Raw genomic sequence first — 25,739 nt, 5'->3', positions numbered from 1 at the left:
TTTTTTTTTTTATATTTTATGTATAATTTATGAATTTGATTATATTTATTGTGTATTTATTCTCACCTTCATTTTATGTATTTTATTCATAGATATTTACTATTTTATGCACCCCCTTGAGTATCTCACAAATTTTAATTTATTATGTTTTTTAATTCACCAATGAATTATATTTTTCCACACATTTATATATCTTAAAACACAATCTTTTTCACATACGATCCTCCAATATATCATAAAATCCTCTCAGTATACTTATTCATATATATTCACACATGGCCTATTTCAGTTAATATAAATGACCCATGTTATTGTGTCCTAAAACCGTTTTTATTTTTGCACATTTATAAATTCATACTAATTTTGCTAGTAAGGTCTGTAGTAACGTTAGAAAGGTCTGTTCGGCACTGACCTTTCCACATGTTCCCTGCAGTGTAGATGGGTGCGCGCATATACGATAGACTAACTTCCTGGTTCTTCCCGACATGGGCAATGTGACCGCTGACGTTTGTGTTGCTAGGCAACCCAGCGCTTGCGGGTCATGGACCATGAACGGAAGTCCATACTTCATAGGAAGTCGTCATCTGACTTGTGCGCCGAGTACCATCTGACTTCCGGTCGGCGGCTATTGATTGAACAGCTGCAAGTGCTGTTCCGGTGATCAGCAACCCCTATATATAGCTTACATTACACATCTAACATTGCGCTCCCTGAAGAAGGCTGACGAAACGCGAGTCGGAGAAGCGGGTCGTCCGGTTGGTTTACCTCCCTATTCCACCAGGTAAGGGACATTATGGCAAACACTGTTCATGTGACCACATGTGGGTTAAGTTCATCCTGACCTATTAATGTGAGCTATTAACACCAATCTTATTCTCAATACACATTTTTGTGCAACTTCATTATTTTTTGGTCTGTTATAGCAACTGGGTCCAATATACATATTCTAGCCCCACACTCTTGTTCCAGTGTTTTGTGATCCATTGGTATGGTACATGTGATTCATTTGCATTCTGACGATACCCACCTTTGTATATGAAGCTACTGGTGTTTTTTATCACGTTTTTTTATTGTGTCATGACTTTATTTAATAAAGGTTAAATTTTATGATCTAATATACTAATTTTCCTGCTTTTTTGGATTAACATCCTATATGAAAGTTGTCGTTATATATTTTTAAACATACCTGAAAATGAAAGTGAAGGAATCCTGCAAAACCTGAAAAGAGGAATTTCTCACTGCACTGTGTTCCTTCAATACATATTTTCCATAGGACAGGTGATAAATGTATAATTAGTGGGGGTTTCATCAATGGGACCACCATCAATCACAAGAATGGAGGACCTGTGCTCCAGTACAAATTGAGAAATAGTCCACATAAGTGATCACTGTTTCGTTCACAGTTATAGAGGCTGAAAAAAGACACAGGTCCCTCAAGTTTAACCTTTCTCCACTAGTTATACATTATCAATCATTAGCTTATTTATAACCCACAATGCATCTGGGTCTTAGAAACGCATCCAACCCTTTTTTTTAATTCTGTTAAAGTATTTGCCATTACTACCCCTTGCTGGGAGCATTCTACAGCCTGACTGCTCTAACTGTAAAGAACCCTTTCCTATTTCGCTGGCGGAATCTCCTTTCCTCCACATGTAATGAATATCCCCTGGTACTTTGTAAGGTCTTTGGTACTAATAAATCATTTGCTAATCCTTTCTATTGACCCACACATACTAATAAATTGAATAAAGACGCCAAAGAGGCAACCTCATTTATAAGCTAAGCAAATCCAAGTTTTCTAACCTCTCATTATTAGAGACCTTCCATCTTGGTTAATAAGTTAATTGGCTTCTTTGAACCAACTCTAATTTTTCAATATTCTTTTTACAATGATGAATCCAAAACTGGATCCCATATTCAAGATGTAGCCTTACAAGAAATAATACATTGGAATCACAGGATTTTCTCTCTCTTTTTATATATCCTAAAATAATATGTCTATGGAAGTATCAAATATGGAATTCCTTTAGGGGAAGAGGGAGAGAAAGTAGCTCTTTCTGAGCGTAGTATGATTAAAACTGATGTGACCATAAAAAATGAAACTTCCACCTGATTAAGTTGTGCACAATTCCATATGGGCATATGTGAGAAGCGTATCAAATGGGTGCAGACAATCGGATATGCTGCACAAATTTCCTCCAAGAAAATCTCCGGCACAGTGCAATTGAAAGTAAAAGAATCAGGCGATAAGCACGTTTCGGCTGTATCCAGCCTTCCTCAGGTGTCCGACACCTGAGGAAGACTGGATAGAACCGAAACACATTGTGATTTTATTACATTTTATTTAATGTCCATCTTTTCATTCCCAGTTTTATTTATTACAGGAATACTTATCACCTGGCTCTTTTACTCTCTTGTGTATGGAAATGGTAGAGATAAGCACACTACCACTTCCCATGGAAATGAATACAGAGGTGGTCACCCATGCGCATTACCGCTTCATTTACTTGAAGGCACAGAACCCCTGTTCTTGGGATCCCTCCAATCATACATTTATTACCTATGGATAAATGATAGATGTTGCCAATTCCAATAAATCACGGATTATTAGTCCAATCTAGTTTTATGGTGGACATCTGGATGGGAAAAATACTTTTTTACAGCACTATTGCTGATAATTTACCTATTTTGCCAAATCAGCACACATTACTAAAGTGGTTTCTCATAAAACAAACATGTAATTGCTGCACCAAAATGGAAATAATGTAGTCATCTAAAAGAAGGAAACTATCCAGAGATACTAAATAAGGTTTCTAGCCCTTGAGCCTCATGTTTTACTACTACTAGACACAAACCTGATTGGTTGACTGTCAATAAATTTAGCAGGATTCCTTTAACACTTGCAGCCCACAAGGAAATATGAAACTTAGAAAAGGAAAACATTTGACTTTTCGGTAAGGTCTGTCATCCTGGCTTGATGAACATAAATGATCCTTTTCTGAGTCCAAGAATATACACTAAGTGATCAAAGAGTACACCCTGTGATGAAGGACCTGATGCTGACTGTGTGGAAAGACCAAGGAAGGTCAAGCAGTAAATAAAACATCGAAATTGATGCTACATGAACAAACAGCAGGAACCTCTTCTTCCTCTCCACAGTTCCATGCTGCCAATCTAAAAATGTCAGAGTAGAGGACACAGGAGCATTTTAATAGGTTTTATCAAAATTTACAATGATATACATATTAGGAAAATATACTACCTTGTATCACATGTAAGTAGCAAATGAAATTAATGAAATAAATATTTTTATTTTATTTTAAATTTTAACCTATATATGAAAAAACCTAATCAAACAATAAAACTAGGGCACGACAAAGAGTAGGTAAAGTAGTCAGTTGCCTTGAGCGCCATTGAGGGGGCAGCAGTCTTATGGAACTTTAATAAAAAACTTTGTTCTGGTTTTAGTCTTTTTTTGGAGCTGTGTATTAAAGGTTATATTAACAGAATTTTGTGAAGATTGTTTTTGTAGTGTATCCTATCCAAAATCTTCCACAAATACTGCTTCAAAAACTTGTGTAAATCTCTTTCAGTTAGTTTCTAAGGGAAATCCACTTTAGAGTATGTGCACACTGCGTGTTTCAATTAATTTTTGAAGCAGAAACTCTCCAAAAGGTATGTGCACATGGAGTCTTTTTTGCTGAGTTTTCCGAGCAGACAACATTTTTTTCAGGTTGATTCAGCCCGGGGAAACAAATAAAAAAAAACTATCAAAAAGCATTCAAAAGGATGAACATATGCATTTCTGTATAAAAACGACTTGCTGTACACATTTTGAGGCTTTTTAACGCCTTTTAAATCATTTCAAGTTTCTAAAAACGTCAAGCGGCTAAAAGAAGTGTCATGTCCATTATTCTGCTGTTTTCCGCTTGGAAGACGTTCTGTACTTTACAATGCAAGTCAATGGGAAAGGTCAAAACATGCCTGGAAAACAGCCAGATGATTTTTGGAACATTTTACCATTGTTTTTGCATAGAAACCAACAGCAGTTTCTTTATTATTCAATGGGGTGAAAAAAAGACAGTAAAAAAAATACTTCACAAAAACCATAGGAAAATCCTCCAAAATAATGCAGACTGAAAAACGTTCAGGAAATGACCGAAAAGAAAGACACAAGAGATGCTTCAGGAAAAAATAATCCAGAGTTTCCTGAAGCGGCTTCTGCTTTTTAAAACTCCGTCGGTTTAACCTAAGTTTAAAAGAAGTCATGTGCACTTACCCACTGAATGGGAAACTCCAAGTTTTTAAGAGTTTTGAGATTTGGACAAAAATTTGGAGAGTTTCCGCTCAGTTTTTGCTCCAAAAACTCATAAAAAACCTCTGTGTGCACATAGCCCAATCCTCCTCAAAAACTCAAAACTCCTGAAAAACATTGAGGTTCTGCTTCGAAAACTTTTCAAAAAGACTCAATGTATACATAGCTAAGCTGTTATTATCAGGAGTTTGTTTAGCTTTTTTTTTTTTTCTTGAATAGGTTTTGAAAAATGTCTGGTGGAAAAAAGAAAGTGCATATGGGTATGTGAGCTTGAGGTTTTTCTAGGCAAAGAGCGAAGATACTTCAGGCGGTCTCTTTCCTGAAGGTTTGTCTACGTTTTTATCCACCTTTGGCATCTTTCCTCCATGCTTTCCACCGTAATGGCAAGAAGCGAAGAATGAACATTTTATTTCATTTAAGCGCTTCAAGGTTAAATGACCTAAAGTGGTTAAAAACCTAAAGTGGTGGTTTAACCTAAACTGGTTAAAAGAAGCAACAAAAGACTAAATACAGTGTATGTGCACAGCAAGTAATTTTTACATTGCTGTGCATAAGGTTCACTTTTTGCTGCACAAGGCTATGTGCATATGGAGTTTTTTAGGAGTTTTTTTTAGCAGTTTCTGGAGCAGAAACTGAATGTAAACAGTCCAAATTGTCCGGATTTGGAGAGTTTCTGCTTCAAAGACTCCTTGAAAAACTCTATGTGCACATAGCGCAAACTCTCCTCAAGGGAATGTGCATACAGCATAGTTTTCACATAGCCTTAGGGGATGTGCACAAAACCATCTTTTTCACACGGATTCAGCCTGAAGTCTGCATGAAAACGCACCAAAAAATGAACATAATGCACAGCAATGTAGATAAACAGCATTGCTGTGCACATGTTCAGCCATTTGTTACTTTTTTTAACCACTTCAGTGTTCATAAACTGTGAAGTGGTTAAAAGAAATACAATGCTCATTCTTCAGGCAGCTATGTGTGGGCTCTGCGGAGCTTTTTCGGCGGGTTCCAAGCAGAATCTGCCTGAAAAGATGTTGTGTGCATCTACCCTTGAAGAGGTTTTTAAGAGTTTTGGAAGAATTTTTTTCCTTGATGTGTTCTTTTCAGTCTTTTGATTGGATAGTGCCTAATTTGAAGAGGTTTCCTTCAGAATCATCTTCAAAGAAAAGACATGCACTTTCTTTAGAACCAGGCATTTTTTTAAAAAACTCAAGAAAAAAAATCTCCTCGTATGAATAGCAATGTGGATTTCCCATAGAAATGAAATGGAAGAGTTTTCCAAGAGATTGAGGACATTTTTCTTGGAGAGGATCCAATTGTAAAAGAAAACTCTTCAAAAAAAACTCTGTGTGAACTTAGCCTTAGAGCAATAGGAATTGGTAGTGAAAGGTGATATAGGAGATAATTACATTAATGATTGTCAATCTGGCATCGATAATGCTGAACTTCAGGGACCGAGGGTGCTGTAGATACCAAGACAGCTTACCCTGTCCCTGCTTCAAAGCTTTCCGCATGGTGAGGGTTAGAACTAGAGAAAATAGAACCTTTTATATCTAGCACTGTGAAATACACTTAAAGCAGACATAGGAAAAGGAAATAAATAGGAATACAGCTTTTAAGATTTCATTTCTATACTGAGATCTGATCACTTGATATTACTGGTCTAAAGCCTGATGGGAGTCCAAATCTCATGACAATATTTCCCCATTTGATATCAGTGAAGTATTTTCATGGAGGTTCTACTTAGACATCACCAAATATATTGATGTCATGTTTATACAAACATATCAGCAAAAATTCAAGCCAGGTATAAGTAGTAGTGATGATCGAGCGTGTTCTATTAACCCCATTGGGGGGCACGCTCGGGTGCTCGCGGAGTATTTTGGCGTGCTCGGCATTTCTTTTAATGTCGCCGCGCCTGCAAGTGTCATGGCTGTTTGACACTCACACCCAAGCGTTCTCGCCGAAGGGGTTAATAGAATACGCTCGATCATCACTAATAAGTAGGTAAAGTTATATTTGTTGACCTTAATATACATAAGCTCTACATAACACCAAAGTATTCTGAGTGGTTAGTCAGCTACTAGGAGTATATAGGAGGGATGTGCAGACCCATACCCACTACACTACCATGTGGGTCAGCATCCATTAGACTACCATGTGGATCAGCACCAATTAGACCACCATGTGGATCAGCACCCATTAGACTACCATGTGGATCAGCACCCAATAGACTACCATGTGGATCAGCACCCACTACCCTACCATGTGGGTCAGCACCCATTAGACCACCATGTGGGTCAGCACCCTTTAGACTACCATGTGGATCAGCACCCATTAGACTACCATGTGGGTCAGCACCCATTAGACTACCATGTGGGTCAGCACCCATTAGACCACCATGTGCGTCAGAACCCATTAGACTACCATGTGGGTCAGAACCCATTAGACCACCATGTGCGTCAGAACCCATTAGACTACCATGTGGATCAGCACCCAATAGACTACCATGTGGATCAGCACCCACTACCCTACCATGTGGGTCAGCACCCATTAGACCACCATGTGGGTCAGCACCCTTTAGACTACCATGTGGATCAGCACCCATTAGACTACCATGTGGGTCAGCACCCATTAGACTACCATGTGGGTCAGCACCCATTAGACTACCATGTGGGTCAGCACCCATTAGACTACCATGTGGGTCAGCACCCATTAGACCACCATGTGCGTCAGAACCCATTAGACTACCATGTGGGTCAGAACCCATAAGTAGGTAAAGTTCTATTTGTTGACCTTAATATACATAAGCTCTACATAACACCAAAGTATTCTGAGTGGTTAGTCAGCTACTAGGAGTATATAGGAGGGATGAGCAGACCCATACCCACTACACTACCATGTGGGTCAGCATCCATTAGACTACCATGTGGGTCAGCACCCATTAGACTACCATGTGGGTCAGCACCCATTAGACTACCATGTGGGTCAGCACCCATTAGACTACCATGTGGGTCAGAACCCATTAGACTACCATGTGGGTCAGAACCCATTAGACTACCATGTGGGCCAGCACCCATAAGTAGGTAAAGTTCTATTTGTTGACCTTAATATACATAAGCTCTACATAACACCAAAGTATTCTGAGTGGTTAGTCAGCTACTAGGAGTATATAGGAGGGATGAGCAGACCCATACCCACTACACTACCATGTGGGTCAGCACCCATTAGACTACCATGTGGGTCAGCACCCATTAGACTACCATGTGGGTCAGTATTCACTTCCGGAATATAATGGAAGAAAGCTATAAAATACTTTAAGTCACATGTAAAAAAAGGTTTTTAGTTTTTACAGAAAATGAAGCACACAGAGGCGTAACTATAATAGGTGCAGAGGTTTCATTAGCAACTGGAGCTTAAGGGTCCAAAAGGTCACTTTTACCCATATGAAAAGTCTATTAATATTAAAGGGTTTGTCCAGGACTATTTTTTTTTTACTATGAGCCTAAAAACGAACAGGCAGGTAGTTGCTAACAGAGGTAACTACCTGCTTGTTCTACCCGGCGCAGACTCAGAGTAGTCGCAGACTATTCCTTTCGGCGATTCAGCTGCTCCACGTCAACAGACCAGCTCTTCTTCTTCCAGGCTGCTCTGCCGAAGTCAGTGACATGAGCGGAAGCCACAGAATCACCGGCAGGAGCGGTCTGTGAGATCGGCGAAGGGCACAGCAGGCAGGTAGTGAGCAACTATCTGCCTGTGAGTTCTTAGGCCCATAGTAAAACAATTACATAGTCCTGGATAAACCCTTTAAAGACCTGCAATAGTTGGGGGTCCTGTTGGAGATTTCGCATCGGGCCTAACACGCTTCATGTTATCCCACTGGGTGCACATGCCATATTTGTAAGGTATTGTAAATGTGATACTATGACAATAATCTAACCTCTATATTAGAAGCTTGGTTACGGTTTGTGTTTATCTGGCACATTGACGGATCCTAATATCATACTTACTATTGTAAAACCTAAGAAAATAAAAAAGTCCAAAAAAGTAAAATCTTATAATAAGTAAATGTATTGTGCAGATTGTAACTATACTAAATAGTTGTCTACTTACCGACCAAATCTTTTCAAGTTGCTCAAAGGCATCTGACACACCAGAGAATGCTGGGTATCCCTGAAGCATCTCTATCAATATACAGCCGGCACCCCTGGAACGAACATAGAGGAGAGATTTTCAGCCTCTTTGATGGGTCACAGGCAGTATTTCTCTAAAGATTACAAGCCTTTTCTCATTGTTGTTTTTTTTAATTCTGTGTTGTTTTTTCTTTTTTTTTCTAAATTAATGGCATACTAATGAAGCTTAATCTGGTTTTTAAAAATAGACATGTAATTACGTAATGAAAATGCATTACCTGTACATAAGATTACCGAGAAATGGGGTCAAGTGACAAGTTATTAAAGGAGTTTTACCACAATAATAATTTGGTCTTACTTAAGTTAATGGAATGCGTCATCAGAAAACGACCTATAGTTTCAGTCAAGTTTCTGTGTTACACGTTCTTTAAAAAAATTGTATAAACATTTTTATATTTTCATATCATTACCTTTAATAAAAAATAAAATTGAGACATCTTGTAGTTTTCACACTGAAATCTAGGGCCATTTTAGATACTTCCTGTCCTTTCAGTAAGAGTTTATAGCAATTTCTTTATCATCACAGTCATGATTACAATGACAGGTAACACCACTATACACAGCTGATAACACAGGATCCACCAATCACAATAGGTGATGTCACAGCTCCCTGTGCTTCGCCTCCCTTAACAATGACATTTGCAAATGCTCATTACAAACGTCAATGCTAAAGACAGGATGAGACTTTGTTCTTTATGTACACGTGTTGTTTCCTGAAACAAAAGGAAGTTAAAGTCTAAAAATTGCCCCAGTAGCCAGTGTGAAAATTGCAAGATTTCTCATTTATATTTTTAGCAATGTTTGTGATTGTGAAAAGACATTACTAAAATTAAAAAATAAAAAATAAACACTTAACACAAAAACCTGATTTAAACATTAGGTCATTTTATGATGAAACATTCCCTTTTAAGAGTGGACTTGAAGCGAGAATAGTGTATGCCAGTAAGATATAAGCCTAATAGAGATCTCAAGTCATGGACTTATTTCATGAAGATTGACACCATTTACACAATATATTGACATGAACTCTACAGGACTGAGCGCTATACAATTTAGTTTTCATATATTAACATCAAACTCGTCAGACAAAGAGAAGAATTAAATTAAGAAGTGATAAAACCTTTTCTGTAACTGAGTGGGGCAGATTTATCAAGCAAATTGAAAAATATTTCTGGCGCACACATTGTGAGACATTTTTTTCACTGTTTTACACTCTTTCCACTTCACCCAACAAGAAGGTAGACACACCATATTGAGGCAAAACTTTTGAGCAAAAAAACAAGTCTAAATAAAGTCAACCAAGGGATGGTATAAAAATATTAGAAAAAGGAATTTCAAGATATGCCACATTTATCAGTCAGTCACTGTAATACCTTTAGAGCATCTAAACTTGTCTAAGCTACTTAAATTAGAAATAGTACATTTGCTCAGAAAAACTCTAGGAGGTAACAATTTTTGGGACTTTATTTGTAAGAGGTATCCTAAAACATAACTGAATATATGAATATTTTACCTCCCGACAATATGGCCATACATATTAGACATATATTATAAGCTCATTCCCTTTAGTCCATCTGAACAGATGTCGGCCCGATAACAGCTCGCTGATAACATTTGATGGGGGAGACTTGGGAAACCCCATACATGTTAGATACTCCGTAGGATTGCTAGAGCTTAATCTAATGTGTATAGGGGCATTAAGACCACCCTTGGTGTAACAGTTTGCAACCTTAATTATAGGATTCTGTCATCAGAGGATCTGGTGGATGCAGTACAATTATCAATAATTGAAATGACTCTTCACAATTAATGAATTCTTGTAGAACAAACGTACTCAATAAAAAGTATAGTGAGGGTTAACAGCAGAAGGTCCCCAGCACCTTTATTACTAAAATGGTCCTTTCCCTTCCACTCTGCAGCTGCTCAGTATTCTGTGCCTTCCTCCACTCCCAGGATAAAACAGTTTGTGTTATCTTTCATCCTTCTTGCACACTTTATATTTGCAGGGAGAGCAAGCGCTGGAAACCTCAGAACATCATTTAGATTCTGACTATACGTCTCGCCTTCTGTTTCATTTTGCTCTTCCCCTCTTTGTGTCTACGTATGATCTCTATGTCCTCCTGCCCTTCAGTCTGTATCTGTATTCTGGGGCAGAAACATTAAAATACATTACATTTAGAGACCTTAGACATACACTGGATGGGCCAAATTTATCACAGTGGCTCATGGTGGATGATAAATTTGGCACACCTTTAGACCCTTTTGTATAATTTTATGCTACCTCTTCGTTGGCTTACTTTACACATTGTGGATTTCTTTTATGTGGAAGAAATAATACTGCACGCTACATCTGGCATTCATATACTGTATAGGATAGGATTTGTAACTGCAGGGTTGTATCTAGAGTAATATATTAAGTTCCTACATCCATACTATTTTTTTGCTATCCTTATTCTTTTTTTAGAAAAGGCATGTCAGCTTCTTGCATCTTGTTATAGCTCCATAGTTGTGGCCAACTGCTGTGAAATGTAGCACGTCTACTTTCTATATTGAAAGAGGGTTTCATTACATGTAAGAATGAATAGTACATAACCATTACAACGGGATGTTTAGGATTTGCCCAACAGACGACAATTGCCCCCAAGGATTCATGTCACTTTTCCAAAATCCAAGAAGCACATCTTGCACAAAATGAACACATACACAAGCTCAGACTGGCCCACTGGGCAACAGGTGAATTCCTCAGTTGTGTAGGAATGCACCCCCCACATGAGCACTGCTTGGCACATGGCTTCAGAATGTCTGACTATATGGATCCTATCACTGTTTGATTACTAACAAACTCTACTATCCCTTCTTTAACCCCTTCCCGACATATGAAGTACAGTTATGTCATATGCCGGCTCCCTGACTTTGATGTGAGCCTGCATCTTTCCTGGCAGATGATGGCTGTGTTATCCAGCCATCATCTGTCTCTAACAGCCACGCGTGAAACAGAGCTCCGGCCACAACTGTTTACAGCACGCCAGCAGGGAGGCATGACATACCATGCACCCATGACTCAATAACGAGGCGCTGATAAGTTGCCATGATGGCTGGAGGTCTACTGAAGACCTCCATGCATGTCATGACGGTACTCCTGTGAAAGCCAGCCTGTAGCTGGCGTTCATAGGAGACCGTGATTTTCGCTATACACAGAGTTACTGTAGCATTGTTGTGTGTAGCACAAGAAATCGGATAATCGCAGGTTCAAGTCTCCTAAGTGGACTAACAAGTATAGTAAAAAGTAAAAAAAAAAAGTTAAAAAATATGGAAAAAAACAAAAACATAAAAAGTTCAAATCACCCACTTTTCCCCCCATTAAAAATAAATAATAATAAAAAAAAACATATTTGGTATCGCTGCGTCCGTAAAAGTTCGGTCTATTAAAATATTATATAAATTAACTCAATCAATAAAAGGCGTAATGAGAAAAAAAGAATAGAAAATGCAACAATTAGAGTTTTTCGGTAGCAGCCAACACATTGCAATAAAAGGCGATCAAGACATCCTATCTACACCAAAATTGATTCAATGAAAACATCAGCTCAGGGCGCAAAAAAACAAACCCTCACACAGCTCCATCGACCAAAAATTGAAAATGTGATGGGTCTCAGAAAAAGGCGACACAAATTTTTTTTTCTTTTCCGAATTTCCAAATTTTTGTTCACAACTTAAATAAAAACTACACGTTTTTGCACTCAGTGCAAATAAGGACATGGTCACCCTTTTCTTTGAGCGCGACATTACGTTTATATAGCTTCTGTGACGGAGTCACTAGTATGATATACGAGGGGAGGTATTTGTCACTCAGGTTGCTCTCCTGTGTGAACTGAAACCTACAAAATTTCTGCCAGCATGTTATATGCTGGGGATTAACTCTCTTAAAGGGGGAGGTTTTATGGGAACGGCAAACAGGGTGGGAGGCCATTCCCCTACCTCCCCTCAGGGTGTGGCTGAACATGGTTAAATACTCAGTCAGTAGTTTTCTCTGTGTAGTGTGTGGCCTGGAGAGGGAGGTCTCCAGGTTGTGTTGGGCTGAAGCCAGAGAGCAACACCGGAGGACTGGTGTTGCTAAAGACTTCACTGTGCTACCTGGAGCAGGCCGAGCCTTGCTTGCTAATAGATTCTGTTATACTTTCTTTTTTGTTTTCCCGTTAACCCCGAGAGGGCCTGTTTATTTTTTATGGGACACTGCTGGAGTTTATGCCGCATAATAAACCCGCAGGAAGTTTTACCTGAACAGGGTGTCCTTGGTCTGCCTCCGGAGAGCCAAGCAAGTCGCTTTATCACACTTCCCATGGCTGGGTGTTCATTAGTCGGGGCTTCGGTCCTGCTCTGCCCATATTCACATTTACATAATTTGGTAAGATTTTAATACTAGAGGTTAGGACCATCCCAAGTAGGGTCACCTTGACGTGGTAGGATGACTTACATTTTTTGATCAAAATAACTAAGTACCCTATGTAATTTTCATGCATTATTGCTATTTACTGACTTAATGCAGGGTATTTGCTCATTTTGTTTTTATTTTAGGTTTTGTTAGTTTAGTGGCCAGTGTGAACAATCGCCTACACGTTACATGCATACCAACTTAAATTCAAGTTAATTTCTTTGGGTTTTACATGTTTGGCATCTGCATAATCATACTGACTAGGAGAATCATTATGCCAGGTCAGTTTTACGGTATAATGAACATGGTAACTAAAAATAAAAAAATTATTATTAAATTGCACTTTTTTATGCAATTTCAACACTCAGAATTTTTTTTATGCTTTTCAGTGCATCACATGATAAAATAAATGGTGTCATTCAAAAGTACAACTTGTCCCGCAAAAAACAAGCCCTCATACGGCTATGTGGACAGAAAATTAAAGAAGTTATGGCTCTTGGAAGAAGGGGAGCAAAAAACAAAGATGAAAAACAGAAATTAGCCTTGGCGGGAAGGAGTTAAAGAAACACACAACCCTGAATGACATTGGATGTAATGGCCACAGCATGCTCTATATAAAGACAGCATGTAACAATAACTATGGTAACATTAAATGCTCATCAGTATGCATACAATGGGTACTCCACAAGAAATGAGGGGGCTTTGATGGTCTAGCACCACATTCACCCAAAACATCAGCTCCTCCATTCCGCACTCAGCCACACCACGCCAACTCAAGGACACCTCAGCTGAGCGTTGTCCATACAAACATCCTGATGAGACCAAAGCCCAGTAGGGACCTGCTTACATCAATTTTTCCAGACACCACGGCAAACGACAAATCTTACTTGGTCGCCCTACTAATCATATAGAACAACAAATAAACTCTATCAGCCCTGGACACTTGCTCCCCATCTGACTCATTGAGCTGTTGCCACATCTTCCATGCAGCAGAGTACTTTTCCCATCTCAATTCCTTTCTAGATTTAATGCTGCATGGAGACTACATCTCAAAGTCGACAAGGCCACTTGGTTTTCGGCCATTCCGCGACCGACGCCATCTCCCGAAACCAATCCCATTGGAATTGAGACAAAGCAATAGCCGGAGAATTCATTGCACTAGACAGGTGTGAAACGCAAACCCATACATTCAACTCCAGACATTTCAGAACTAAGTGGCGTAATGGAGTCACCACCGGTGCTGATTCTGTTATTTATACACTGCACCATGCTCAGATTGTCACAAAAGGAGTGCATTTTGCTATTCCTGAATTCTAAACCTCAGACTTATTATTGGAAATAACTCCAACAGCGCCAATTTTTTATTAACTCTGTCTCATTCTAAGCATGCAACCATTCCCTCATGCACCACCGCCCTCGAAGATAGAACCCAAAACTTAATGTACCAGCTGCTATTGCAACTAGACGCAAATCAAAATTAGACACAACCTTGTCCAACCAAGCTGACCATCCATTGTAAGATAGAAGAATTTCAGCCCAAACGGCCAAATCTAGCTTCTACAGCGAGTATGTTATATTGGCTGTTGCTTGCCAAGCCTATGAAAAAATAAACCCTACCCAAGGGTACAGTCCTACATTCAACGTTAAATTTCCCTAACAAATATTGTCAATGGAGCATGTGCAGTTTCTTAACCCGTAAAGCCACCTGAGCCGATGGCAGCCAGCATTCCATCCTAATGGAATCTATTTCAATGTCTAAAGACTTCAACACTGGTAAAAGAAAATTACCCGCTCGCTAAGTGTTTAGAGAATATATTAATTTTTTTGTTTTATAAAGTATAGAAAAAATAATATATGGTATACACAGTATTAAGTATAAAATATATAACAAAACTGTTATCAGAAGCTGATAAATGTTATGTTATACTTAAATATATTTTAAATCCAGTCCAAGTCAAATAAAAATTATAAATAGATAATGAAATCTAAAACAATATAAATTGTGGGGACCTCGTAACTAGGAATAATTTATATAATCCAGTCGGCTGAAATTGTGAACTTATTGGAATTGATGCCGAAAATTTGTGTTCTCCATAACATAGAAAGAATTACCGCAAATGTTGCTTGGTTCCTTCCATATGAGTTGTCCACAGCTTGTTAGATGAACGCTGTTAGTTTAAACGCAATATAGCATGATGGTGGCCGTAGCTCGGAACAGACTTGATAATTGTTCAGATGAAAAGCAGTCTCAGCATGCTGCCATTTGCTGGAATCACCTCTGTCTTTCAAAATGTCCATGACCGTGGTTTCTCAGCATTTAGAGAATCTGCTAATCCAGATTTTGCATGAGTGCTGCGGCATGTAGTTTTATGAGTTTTGTATAACATTAGCCAAGCCAGACGCGTTTCGGAGTTTACATACACTCCTTGTTCAATGGCATAAATATTGGACCCTCAGCTTTTTTGGATGCTAACTGAATGCCAAAACAATGAGCGATGTATTCCACAGTACAGGAGCACTGAACACATTGGCAACCCAGGAGGTCTAATGCAGAGAAAATTGTGTAAGTATTGTAGAACAAAATCCAGACCAAACTTCTCCTTCACCACTCGCTGAACAAAACAACTAAATTGCTCAGAATAGGTGTACCAAAGCTAACACCGCATTGGCTGGTGGTAGTTCACATAAAAATCACCTTTCCAATCAGAAAAAAACCCTCTTAGGATGAACTGGGACCAAATAAAATGCAGACTCAATGTCAGTTTTTGCCATCAAAGCCCATTTTCAGAACTTACACACCCACTCAATGGACTTATCACACAAAACGTAGGAAATTAAACCAACTCCACACTGATCTCAATCATTTACTGTTGAGTTCACAATATATGATACATTTTGTATAATTTATTAAGCTCCTTATTGAGGACCACCTCCAAAGGGGAAATACACGAATAAAGCCAAGAAAGCTCTGAAAAAGGACCTGTTATCCTACCAATAGCAACCTCTCAATCCAACTTGTCCCTAACAACATCCAAATGCACACGAGTCAACTGTAAATTACTCAACCACATAGCTGAACCGTAGAAAAACCAAACTTGAGACCATATTTCAGCAAAGTGGCCGCCTCCATGTCAGAATATCTACCTAGAAACAGCAGCATTCAATCAATTGTTACTGGTGTCGTCCCTTTTTGTTTCAGGCTTGCTAGGTTTTCCCATTCCTAACTTGATGTAGCTGTGAGCCCTACCGCAACCTGAGGACTCATACTTAAATTTACAAGAAAAGCTGAATTGCCACTCCCACTCATTAAACCACCACCAGCAAGTCTTGCTTCCATGTCGGGAATCCTGTTGTAGCGGTGGAACCCTCACCAGCCCCAGGAAAGGACTACGAAGTTGACGTCAGAGGTGTTATCAAACTAAAATGTTTATGGTCCCACATTCTGCCTTAGTTGAGCTCTAAGGGGTCCATGAAAGCATAATCTTCATCCAAATCCACCAAATAAACTGCCAAGGGAGCAACCACCAATGTCAACTGGAGGCACGGCCGGGCCAGACACAGACGCAGCCTCCTCCTCGGATTTTCCTTCCACGTGCCGGTAGGCTCTGACCCTAGCGCCAACAAATCCCTGACCAGCCTCACAAATTCCACTACTACTTCATCGGCTGCCCTTGCGCCACCACCATCATTGCTTACATTTGCCTTGCCATTACTTACATCTATCCCACCACCACTACCATGCGAAACATTCACCCAAAGTGCTTGTAAAAGTGCTTGTAAACCATGCGACTTACCAGACTAACTATGAGAATGCCTCGGAACAGCCATTATGTGCACTCCCTGATGTTTACAAACCAACTCCTTGCTGCCAGTAGGTATGTGGCCCTCCACCTTCTGAAATAGATTTTGGCTCTGGGATATCACCAGGAGTCCCTGGCAAAGTTCACCCATGCTTAACCTCGACCTCCTACTGCAACCATCCTGAGGTTTGTGGTCAGAGCATCTGCATGCCTACAGCCACCTTCCAGGCATTAAGGCAGCCGCAGGCTGTGGTGCATAAAAAGAGAGGAGGCAGTGACATTATCCTTCCCATTCAATGGACCAGTCTGGCGCCCCATACGCCTCCCAGAGCAGTATATTGCTGATGCAGGCTGTCGCACCGCTGCTGGCTTTGAAGGGTACCTGCTTGGGTTCCTAATCCTGTAATTGGTGCAGGAAGTCACCTCTGGACTCTTTAGAGGCCTACGCCTCCCTGATTGCTGGGTGGCTGCTGTGACCACAGCTGCCTCGTCAATTTCCCCTGATACATTCCACTGCTCAAGCTGGACCTGGAGCCGCTGCTGACCTCGCCTCTGATAAGGGCTCCATCTTCTTACACCTAACAGACGTTCTGCAGTCAACAGTCTGCAACAACAGGTGAACGCACCCTAATGATCCCTCCTTAAGTACTTAATCGCTAAAACTCACCTACCACCAATCAGGTAAGCGCACACACCCACTATAATCCTATTCTCCTCCGCCAAAATTCCTCCTCTTCAACTCCAAACCTAGCATCTCTTCCAAGTCATAGAACCTTACCCTTAACCTTGGGGCACACAGTTACTGTACACACAATGCACTATATACAGGCAAAGACAGCATAAAGTATCTTATTTATTTAACCAACTACTCATTCTATTATTTATGGCAGCATATGTTGCAATTCCATAAAAGAGCTGCAGAAATCACATACTATCCTCCATTTCTGACCAAAAATATTTGCATATAGCTGAAGAGTGAGCCTCAGAATCAATGTTACTAGCGGGCCTTTGGTACTATACTCCATCACTGCATGTACAGCATGATGGGAAAATGGCATAGAAGCCTGCCTGTCTACATACATTTAGTAATTAACAGTTCTTACCAGATGTCAAGGTCAGATGAGTAATCTGTGGCTCCTAAAAGCACATCGGGTGGACGGTACCAAAGAGTGACCACTTCTGAGGAGTAGGTTTGGCTGGGAATTGACTTTGCACGGGCAAGACCTGTTTAAACAGCATGTAAAATATGAGATTGAGATATTTAATTGCATATTAACTCTGAAAGTCTTGTGGCAGCAGCTTATCTAAAAAAAAAAAATTATTGGGCAATAAAATTGCAAATGTATGATCCTACTGTTCCCCAACAAATAATATTGGGAGGTCCCTAAAAGTGGCAGATTGTTGGTCAGGCCCACCAAAATCAGCAGGGTGACCAATTTTCATCTAATGTGTATTGGGATTGGATGCTTAAAGGGGTTCTCCAAAAAGTAATTCAAAATGGCCCCTTTAGTCAACTATTTCAGACAGCAACCTATCCTAGGTATGCATAAGGATCAGGTTGCAGCCTAAAGAAAAGTTGCTTGAGACAGATGTATCTGAGCTACTGTATAGTAGGGTAACTTCCTGACAGGTTGAGGAGAAGCATCATGAACTAGACTTACTAATCTTCTCACTCGGCCTGACAGGTTTATAATGGTACATGGACCAGCAGGAAAAAAAACACTTTGTTCTGTTAGTCTCCCTGCTCTACAGCAATCTGCACAGTACAGAGAATATCAGCAGAGCAAAGCGGCTTTTTTCTTCCTGGCCAATATCCTGTTGTAAACCTGTCAAGCTGAGTGAGGAGTTAAGTAATGCTAGTTCACCATGCTTCTCCTCAGCCTGACAGGAAGTTGCTCTACTATACAGTGATCTTCAGGCTGCAACCTGATCCTAATGCGTGCGTAGGATGGGTTGCAGTCTGAAAAAGGATTACCTTTTGGAGAACCCCTTTAAGAATGGACTAGATTGTAAAATTCAAAAATAACCAACTAGGTTACTCTTGTCATCCTCTTGTCTCAAGACTTACGTATACACACCATTTAATGATCAGTTACTAGAGTTGACGCAAATTTATGTGCATGTGGCCATCCATTGGCTACGACAGTGGTTTGTGGCAGCTTATGTAAGTAGTAGTACCGCCTCTTACTCTCTGGTGTGATGTCACATGTGCGTCATGCTAGGTCAGTATATCATAAGAAGAGACGCTGCCATCAGCAGGAAAGAGGCGGCACTACCGCTCTCATACAGTGGCCACAGACCATTGTCTTTGCCAATGTAATGGGATGTGTGAATAAATTCGGATCAACTCTAGTTACTACTCACATAACTTAATAGGACAGAATTTTAGAATGAGTAAAATGGGCAATTTGCACTACGCCATCCAGCGCACTTCACCAACTCATTAACGTGTGATTTTTAATTAAGCTATGGTGCCAGATGTGGGATTATTTAAGCTCTAAGGCTCCAGGATGTGATCCTGTCAGAGTATTGTAGGAAGTTCTTGTGAAAAAAATGTTTTCCTCCATTACTATGGTAGGATCCAATCCATTTTCACTTTAAATATATATTACATCTCCTGTACTGAGCTCAAAATACATCTGTACAATTAAAGGGAATCTGGGAGAACGATTCACCTCCTCTAAACTGTATATATGGTCATGTTGCTCTCTGAAACATAATGTCATCCATACCTTTAGTTATGCAATCTGTTGCTTGCAGATGAAAAAAAACATCACTGATTTAATTCCTATAGAAATAAAGCACAAGTACTTTCAGCATGATAGAGCACTTCCCAAGCAACTGTATAACCGCCTAGTTTTCTGCCGAGCCCCTACTGCCTCTGGTTGACTGACAGCTCAATGGCTGACTACACCTCTAGTGAGCTGTCAGTCAATCAGAGGAAGGTGAGGCTGGGAGGGAAATAGAGCCAGAGAAGCAAAGGCCTGGAAAGTGCTGTAACACTCCCAGAGCTATTAATCCTCACTTCTATATGAATTAAAACAATCCAGTCAGGAAGCATCAGATTCCATAAGTAAAAGTGTGGAGGACTATATCCACTACACGACCATATAAACAATTTAGGGGAGGTGGACCTTTCTGACAAGTTCCCATTAAAGTCATAGTTTTATACATTCACTATATAATAGTCTTTTTAGTATTTTCAAGTGACAAATCTGTCCACTGATATAATGGTAGAAGAGTTGAAATGTATTAGCGGATAACCAGGTAGATTTGCCTTTAGGAATGTAGGATAATTGGGTAATAACTCCAGAAGAAGCAGAAATTCATTGGGCAACCTGGCATAACTATAGGAGGTGCAGACCATGTAGTCGCACCCTGACTGTAAAAAACATATACAGTATTAAAGGGAATCTGTCAGTAGGATCAATCCTATTAAGCTGTCTATATGGGCATGTAGGTCACAGGAAGCTGAAGAAAATGATACCTTGATATCTGCGATCTGATGTCTTATTCCAGAGGAATCCATGTTTTTCTTTTATGTAAATGAGCTGTTCAGGACTATGGGCCAGACATAGATCTGTATGAGAATCTGCCTCCAGGAGGGAGTTACCAGTGTGAAACAAGTAACTAACACAGAACAGTAGAACTGAACTTTGTCTCCTTACATGCACATTTGCTGCAGCTCTCACAGCTCTGCTGTATTGTAACAATATTGCAACACTGACTGCCTATGAGAAGGAAGAGGAAACACTGAGAGGAACCTGCAGATGTGTCAGTTAGGCCACGGTCACATGATCAGTATTTGGTCAGTATTTGACATCAGTATTTGTAAGCCAAAACCAGGAGTGGGTGATAAATACAGGAGTGGTGACGTGTTTCTATTATACTTTTCCTCTGATTGTTCTACTCCTGAATTTGGCTTATAAATACTGAGGTGAAATACTGACCAAATATTGAACGTGTGAACGTGGCCTTATAGTCACACACAGCTCAGCAGTGAGAGCAGACAGCGGCTCCTCGTTCTTGTATAATAATCTCTGGATGCAGATTCTCATGCAGATCAGTTTTCTGCTCACAACCTGGAACAGCTCATGTATATATAAGAAAACATGGATTTCTCTGGAATAAGACATCAGATCTCAGATATCAAGGTATCATGTTATTCTGCTTCCTATAACCTGCATGTCCATATAGACGGCTAAGACAGGTGATCCTAATGACAGATTCCTTAAGGGATCTTTCCAGTTTAAGAATTGGAAATGTATTTTTCACCTTTTTCAAGTGCTACAATCCATTAATAAAATGACAGTAATGAATAGATTATCCTATAATCTGACTATTAATATTACATGTCTCCAGGACTTATGTACTAATTACTCTACTGACCAGAAACAAACGTGGGCAGATTGCGGCTTTGATATACGAATTCTGTACTATCCCCTGGTATACTACAGACTGCACATCAAAAGCATGTTCCTGAAAAAATTAGATGAGCATCCACAGCCCCTGTTGTTTCAGCTGCTGTGCACAAAATGGTCTTATCAGACCTGCACTTACCAAAGTCAGCCAGTTTGAGCTCCCCTAGGTAGCTGATGAGAAGATTCTGCGGCTTTAGGTCCCGGTGTAGGATGTGCTGATGATGGATATAGGCCAGACCTCGAAGCAATTGGAACATGAAGAGCTACATGAGGAGATAACAAGTTTCAGATCAAAAGGAGATTCTCTTCACCTCGTACAGGATGACTTTCCCTATAGTTCTGTTTAGAATCAGTATCACATACGATGGTAGTGCCGGGCTCTATTAATTTACTGTACAGATCTACTCCATGATCAGTGCAGACATTTAAATGGAATAAGGGCTAAGGTTACGGTTATGATTACCCACGTCTCCACATGCCCAGCCGGTCTGTGCCTGGTGTTGGCTATTCAGAGGCCCTAATGAACACCAGCAGGCCAATTTAGAGGCAGGGGGAATTGATATAAGAGGTTGTAGGAAAATTGGCTGAATATATTTCAATGGAGCTAATAAAACATTCTTTCATGAACTGCAAATTTTACAGTTTTACTTTTGTGAAAGCCTATTAAATACCGGAGTAATAAAAATTGACTGATGCTCCAACACTGAGTCATTCTCAATAAGAAGAGAAGAGCGAACCTATAAAAAAAACACTTTGCAAATGTTCTCCTGAACATTTGAGTTGCAGTGAATCTAATCACAAGCACTTTATTGCCCAGAAAAAATGTGTAGAAACACTCTGAGGTCAACTAGGGCTGTATCCAACCCCTTGAAGGGAACCTGTCAGTAGGATCAACCCTCCTAAGTTGTCTATATGGATATGAAGGTCATAGAAAGATGAATAAAATGGTAACTTGATATCTGCGATCTGATGTTTTATTCTACATAAATCTACATTTTTTCTTAATATGTAAATGAGCTGTTAAGATCTATGAGCCGGACATAGATCTCCCTGAGAATCTGCCTCCAGAGCTTATTTTAAATGAAAGGGGGTGTTACCAGTGTAAGACATGTAATGAGTGACAGTCTGTTCTCCTGATCTACATGTCTCACACTAGTAACTCTCACTTTCATTTACAATAATCTCTAGAGGCAGATGCTCAGGGAGATCTACGTCCAACCCATAGATCTTAACAGCTTATTAACATATTATGGAAAAAATGTGGATTACTCTGGAATAAGACATTGGATTGCAAATATCAAGATATCATTTTATTCAACTTCCTATGAACTACAGTACATAAACGGCTTAGGAGGGTTGATCCTACTTACAGATTCTTTTTAAAAGCTCTTTAACCCGTCAACAACATACGTTTTCCTCATAGGTCTATAAGGAATGTATGAAGTAGGCTCAGGAGCGGAGTCAGCTCCATACAAGGCAGATGCCGGCTGTGTTACGTAGCCAGTATCTGCCTGTAGCTGCAGCTTAACCATTTAAATCCGACTGTCAATCTCTGACAGTGGCATTTAAATGACGATCGTGGGGAACCAATGGATTACCCTGTCAGTCAGGGGTCTGCTGAAGGTCCCTGTAACTGCCATCTTGGTCCTCCTGTTAAGTTCAGATGCTCTATAGGAGAACCATGATTTCACTATATACAGCAATAATGTGGTATATAGTATAAACCAAAGAGGGATTGCAGGTCCAAGATCTTTATGGGAAATTTAAAAAAAAAAAGGTAAAAAAAATGGTTTTAAAAAAATATATAAAAAATTTAATTGCCTTGTCCATCTATTTTTTTCAAATTAAAAATAAAGAAATTTAGAAAATTTTAAAAAATAAACATATTTGGCATTGTCATACTATAAAAAGTCTGATCTATCAAAATATTCAATTATTGAAACCATATGTTAATCGCAGAAAAAAAAATTAACACACCAGAATTGCTGCATTTCATTTGCCACACTTTAAAAAAAAAAAAACATTAAAATGCGATCATAATGTCACCTATACCCCAAAATTGTGTCAATCAAAACTTTAGCACAGCACGCAGAACACAAGCTCTTACCCACGTTCGCTCTACTGGCATCATTATAGTCTATGGCCTTGTCAGAGCATATGTCCGAATCCCAGTGCTGTGTTGTTAGTGGGCCAAGCCCTTTAATGTAATTACTTATTTTTAATAAATTAATAATTCCATGAAATGCAGAGAGCGATTTCATCATTAAAGTGAAATCAGTAGATTCTAATGTGAAATATAAAGTGAAGAACATTTGCTGCACATCCTAAATTCTGTGTGTTTTTTTCCATAGAATGAGAATAGGATATACAACACATTAATGACTGTCATTTTACATTAAAGGTCTTACCCGAACATTGTAGGGCAAAAGTCCACCTGGGTGTTGTGCCATGTACTGTGCCAGGTCTGTATGCTGCATGGAAAAAGTGTGGACATCACAAGATTAAACAGGGGTGCTGAACATTCTAACATTGCCGCATTAAGGACCCCCTCCAGGATCCCCTCCCTACCTTATTAGTCTTTTACATTACACAAAACAAAAAAGTATTAATAACACAAGTGTACAATTGCTATAGTGTTTGATAAGGTTTATTGGCTTTATTTCCAAGGGCCAAGATCCCTCCCATCCATTTTGCATCATAAAAAAGTGCCATGCAGTGTGTTTGGTGCAAAAATATAGAACTTTTTACAGGAGTATTAGGAGCTCCCTTTGTAGGACCTTCTTATTATAACAGATGAATTGGTGCTTTGTGTTTGTGTACAGCTACAGAAGTAGAGCAAGTAGTTTATATGGTAAACTTTTAAGGGTATTCTCACTGGTAACTTTCTCCTGTCATGTCATTGAAGCATGTCCATGATCTGGGAGGAGATTAGTGGGTAATACCACGATTGATATTCGAGATAATGTAATGTGCAACTATGAGTACATTCCGGTGCCTACCTATGCGTGCAGTCCGGTGTCTACCTATGCGTGCAGTCCGGTGCCTACCTATGAGTGCAGTCCGGTGCCTACCTATGAGTGCAGTCCGGTGCCTACCTATGAGTGCAGTCCGGTGCCAACCTAGGCATACAGTCCGGTGCCTACCTATGAGTACAGTCCGGTGCCTACCTAGGCATACAGTCCGGTGCCTACCTAGGCGTACAGTCCGGTGCCTACCTAGGCGTACAGTCCGGTGCCTGCCTAGGAGTACAGTCCGGTGCCAGCCTAGGAGTACAGTCCGGTGCCAACCTAGGAGTACAGTCCGGTGCCAACCTATGCGTACAGTCCGGTGCCTACCTAAGAGTACAGTCCGGAGCCAACCTATGAGTGCAGTCCGGTGCCTACCTATGAGTGCAGTCCAGTGTCTTCCTATGCGTACAGTCCGGTGCCTACCTATGAGTACAGTCCGGTGCCTACCTAGGCATACAGTCCGGTGCCTACCTAGGCGTACAGTCCAGTGCCTACGTAGGCGTACCGTCCGGTGCCTGCCTAGGAGTACAGTCCGGTGCCAACCTAGGAGTACAGTCCGGTGCCAACCTATGCGTACAGTCCGGTGCCAACCTATGCGTGCAGTCCAGTGTCTTCCTATGCGTGCAGTCTGGTACCTACCTATGAGTGCAGTCCGGTGCCTACCTATGAGTGCAGTCCGGTGCCTACCTAAGAGTACAGTCCGGTGCCTACCTAAGAGTACAGTCCGGTGCCTACCCAAGAGTACAGTCCGGTGCCTACCCAAGAGTGCAGTCCGGTGCCTTCCCAAGAGTGCACTCCGGTGCCTTCCCAAGAGTGCAGTCCGGTGCCTACTAATGAGTACAGTCCGGTGCCTTCCTATGCGCACAGTCCGGTGCCTACCTAGGCGCACAGTCCGGTGCCTACCTAGGCGCACAGTCCGGTGCCTACCTAGGCGCACAGTCCGGTGCCTACCTAGGCGCACAGTCCGGTGCCTACCTAGGCGCACAGTCCGGTGCCTACCTAGGCATACTGTCCGGTGCCTATCTATGAGTGCAGTCCGGTGCCTACCTAGGCGTACAGTCCGGTGCCTACCTAGGCGCACAGTCCGGTGCCTACCTAGGCGCACAGTCCGGTGCCTACCTAGGCGCACAGTCCGGTGCCTACCTAGGCATACTGTCCGGTGCCTATCTATGAGTGCAGTCCGGTGCCTACCTAGGCGTACAGTCCGGTGCCTACCTAGGCGCACAGTCCGGTGCCTACCTAGGCGCACAGTCCGGTGCCTACCTAGGCGCACAGTCCGGTGCCTACCTAGGCGTACAGTCCGGTGCCTACCTAGGCGTACAGTCCGGTGCCTACCTAGGCGTACAGTCCGGTGCCTACCTAGGCGTACAGTCCGGTGCCTACCTAGGCGCACAGTCCGGTGCCTACCTAGGCGTACAGTCCGGTGCCTACCTAGGCGTACAGTCCGGTGCCTACCTAGGCGTACAGTCCGGTGCCTACCTAGGCGCACAGTCCGGTGCCTACCTAGGCGTACAGTCCGGTGCCTACCTAGGCGTACAGTCCGGTGCCTACCTAGGCGTACAGTCCGGTG

General features: G+C 40.8%; 1 protein-coding gene across 2 annotated transcripts in view; it reads right to left on the bottom strand.

Moving 5' to 3' along the window:
* Positions 1-25,739, bottom strand: part of CDK15 (cyclin dependent kinase 15) — a 238,383-nt gene that overhangs the window by 127,852 nt on the left and 84,792 nt on the right. For both annotated transcript variants that reach the window (XM_073646449.1, XM_073646450.1), the window contains 4 exons: positions 23,570-23,632; positions 21,301-21,424; positions 17,844-17,964; positions 8,429-8,522 (listed from right to left, as the gene is read on the bottom strand). In XM_073646449.1, coding sequence (XP_073502550.1) covers positions 8,429-8,522; positions 17,844-17,964; positions 21,301-21,424; positions 23,570-23,632 — 402 coding nt within the window. The remainder of the gene's footprint in view (positions 1-8,428; positions 8,523-17,843; positions 17,965-21,300; positions 21,425-23,569; positions 23,633-25,739) is intronic.

Source organism: Phyllobates terribilis, unplaced genomic scaffold, assembly GCF_046119375.1.
Source record: "Phyllobates terribilis strain yellow unplaced genomic scaffold, ASM4611937v1 Scaffold_9__5_contigs__length_417890890, whole genome shotgun sequence".
NCBI lineage: Eukaryota > Metazoa > Chordata > Amphibia > Anura > Dendrobatidae > Phyllobates > Phyllobates terribilis.
The sequence above is the reverse complement of the archived record's forward strand: the minus strand, read 5'-3'. Positions and strand labels throughout refer to the sequence as shown.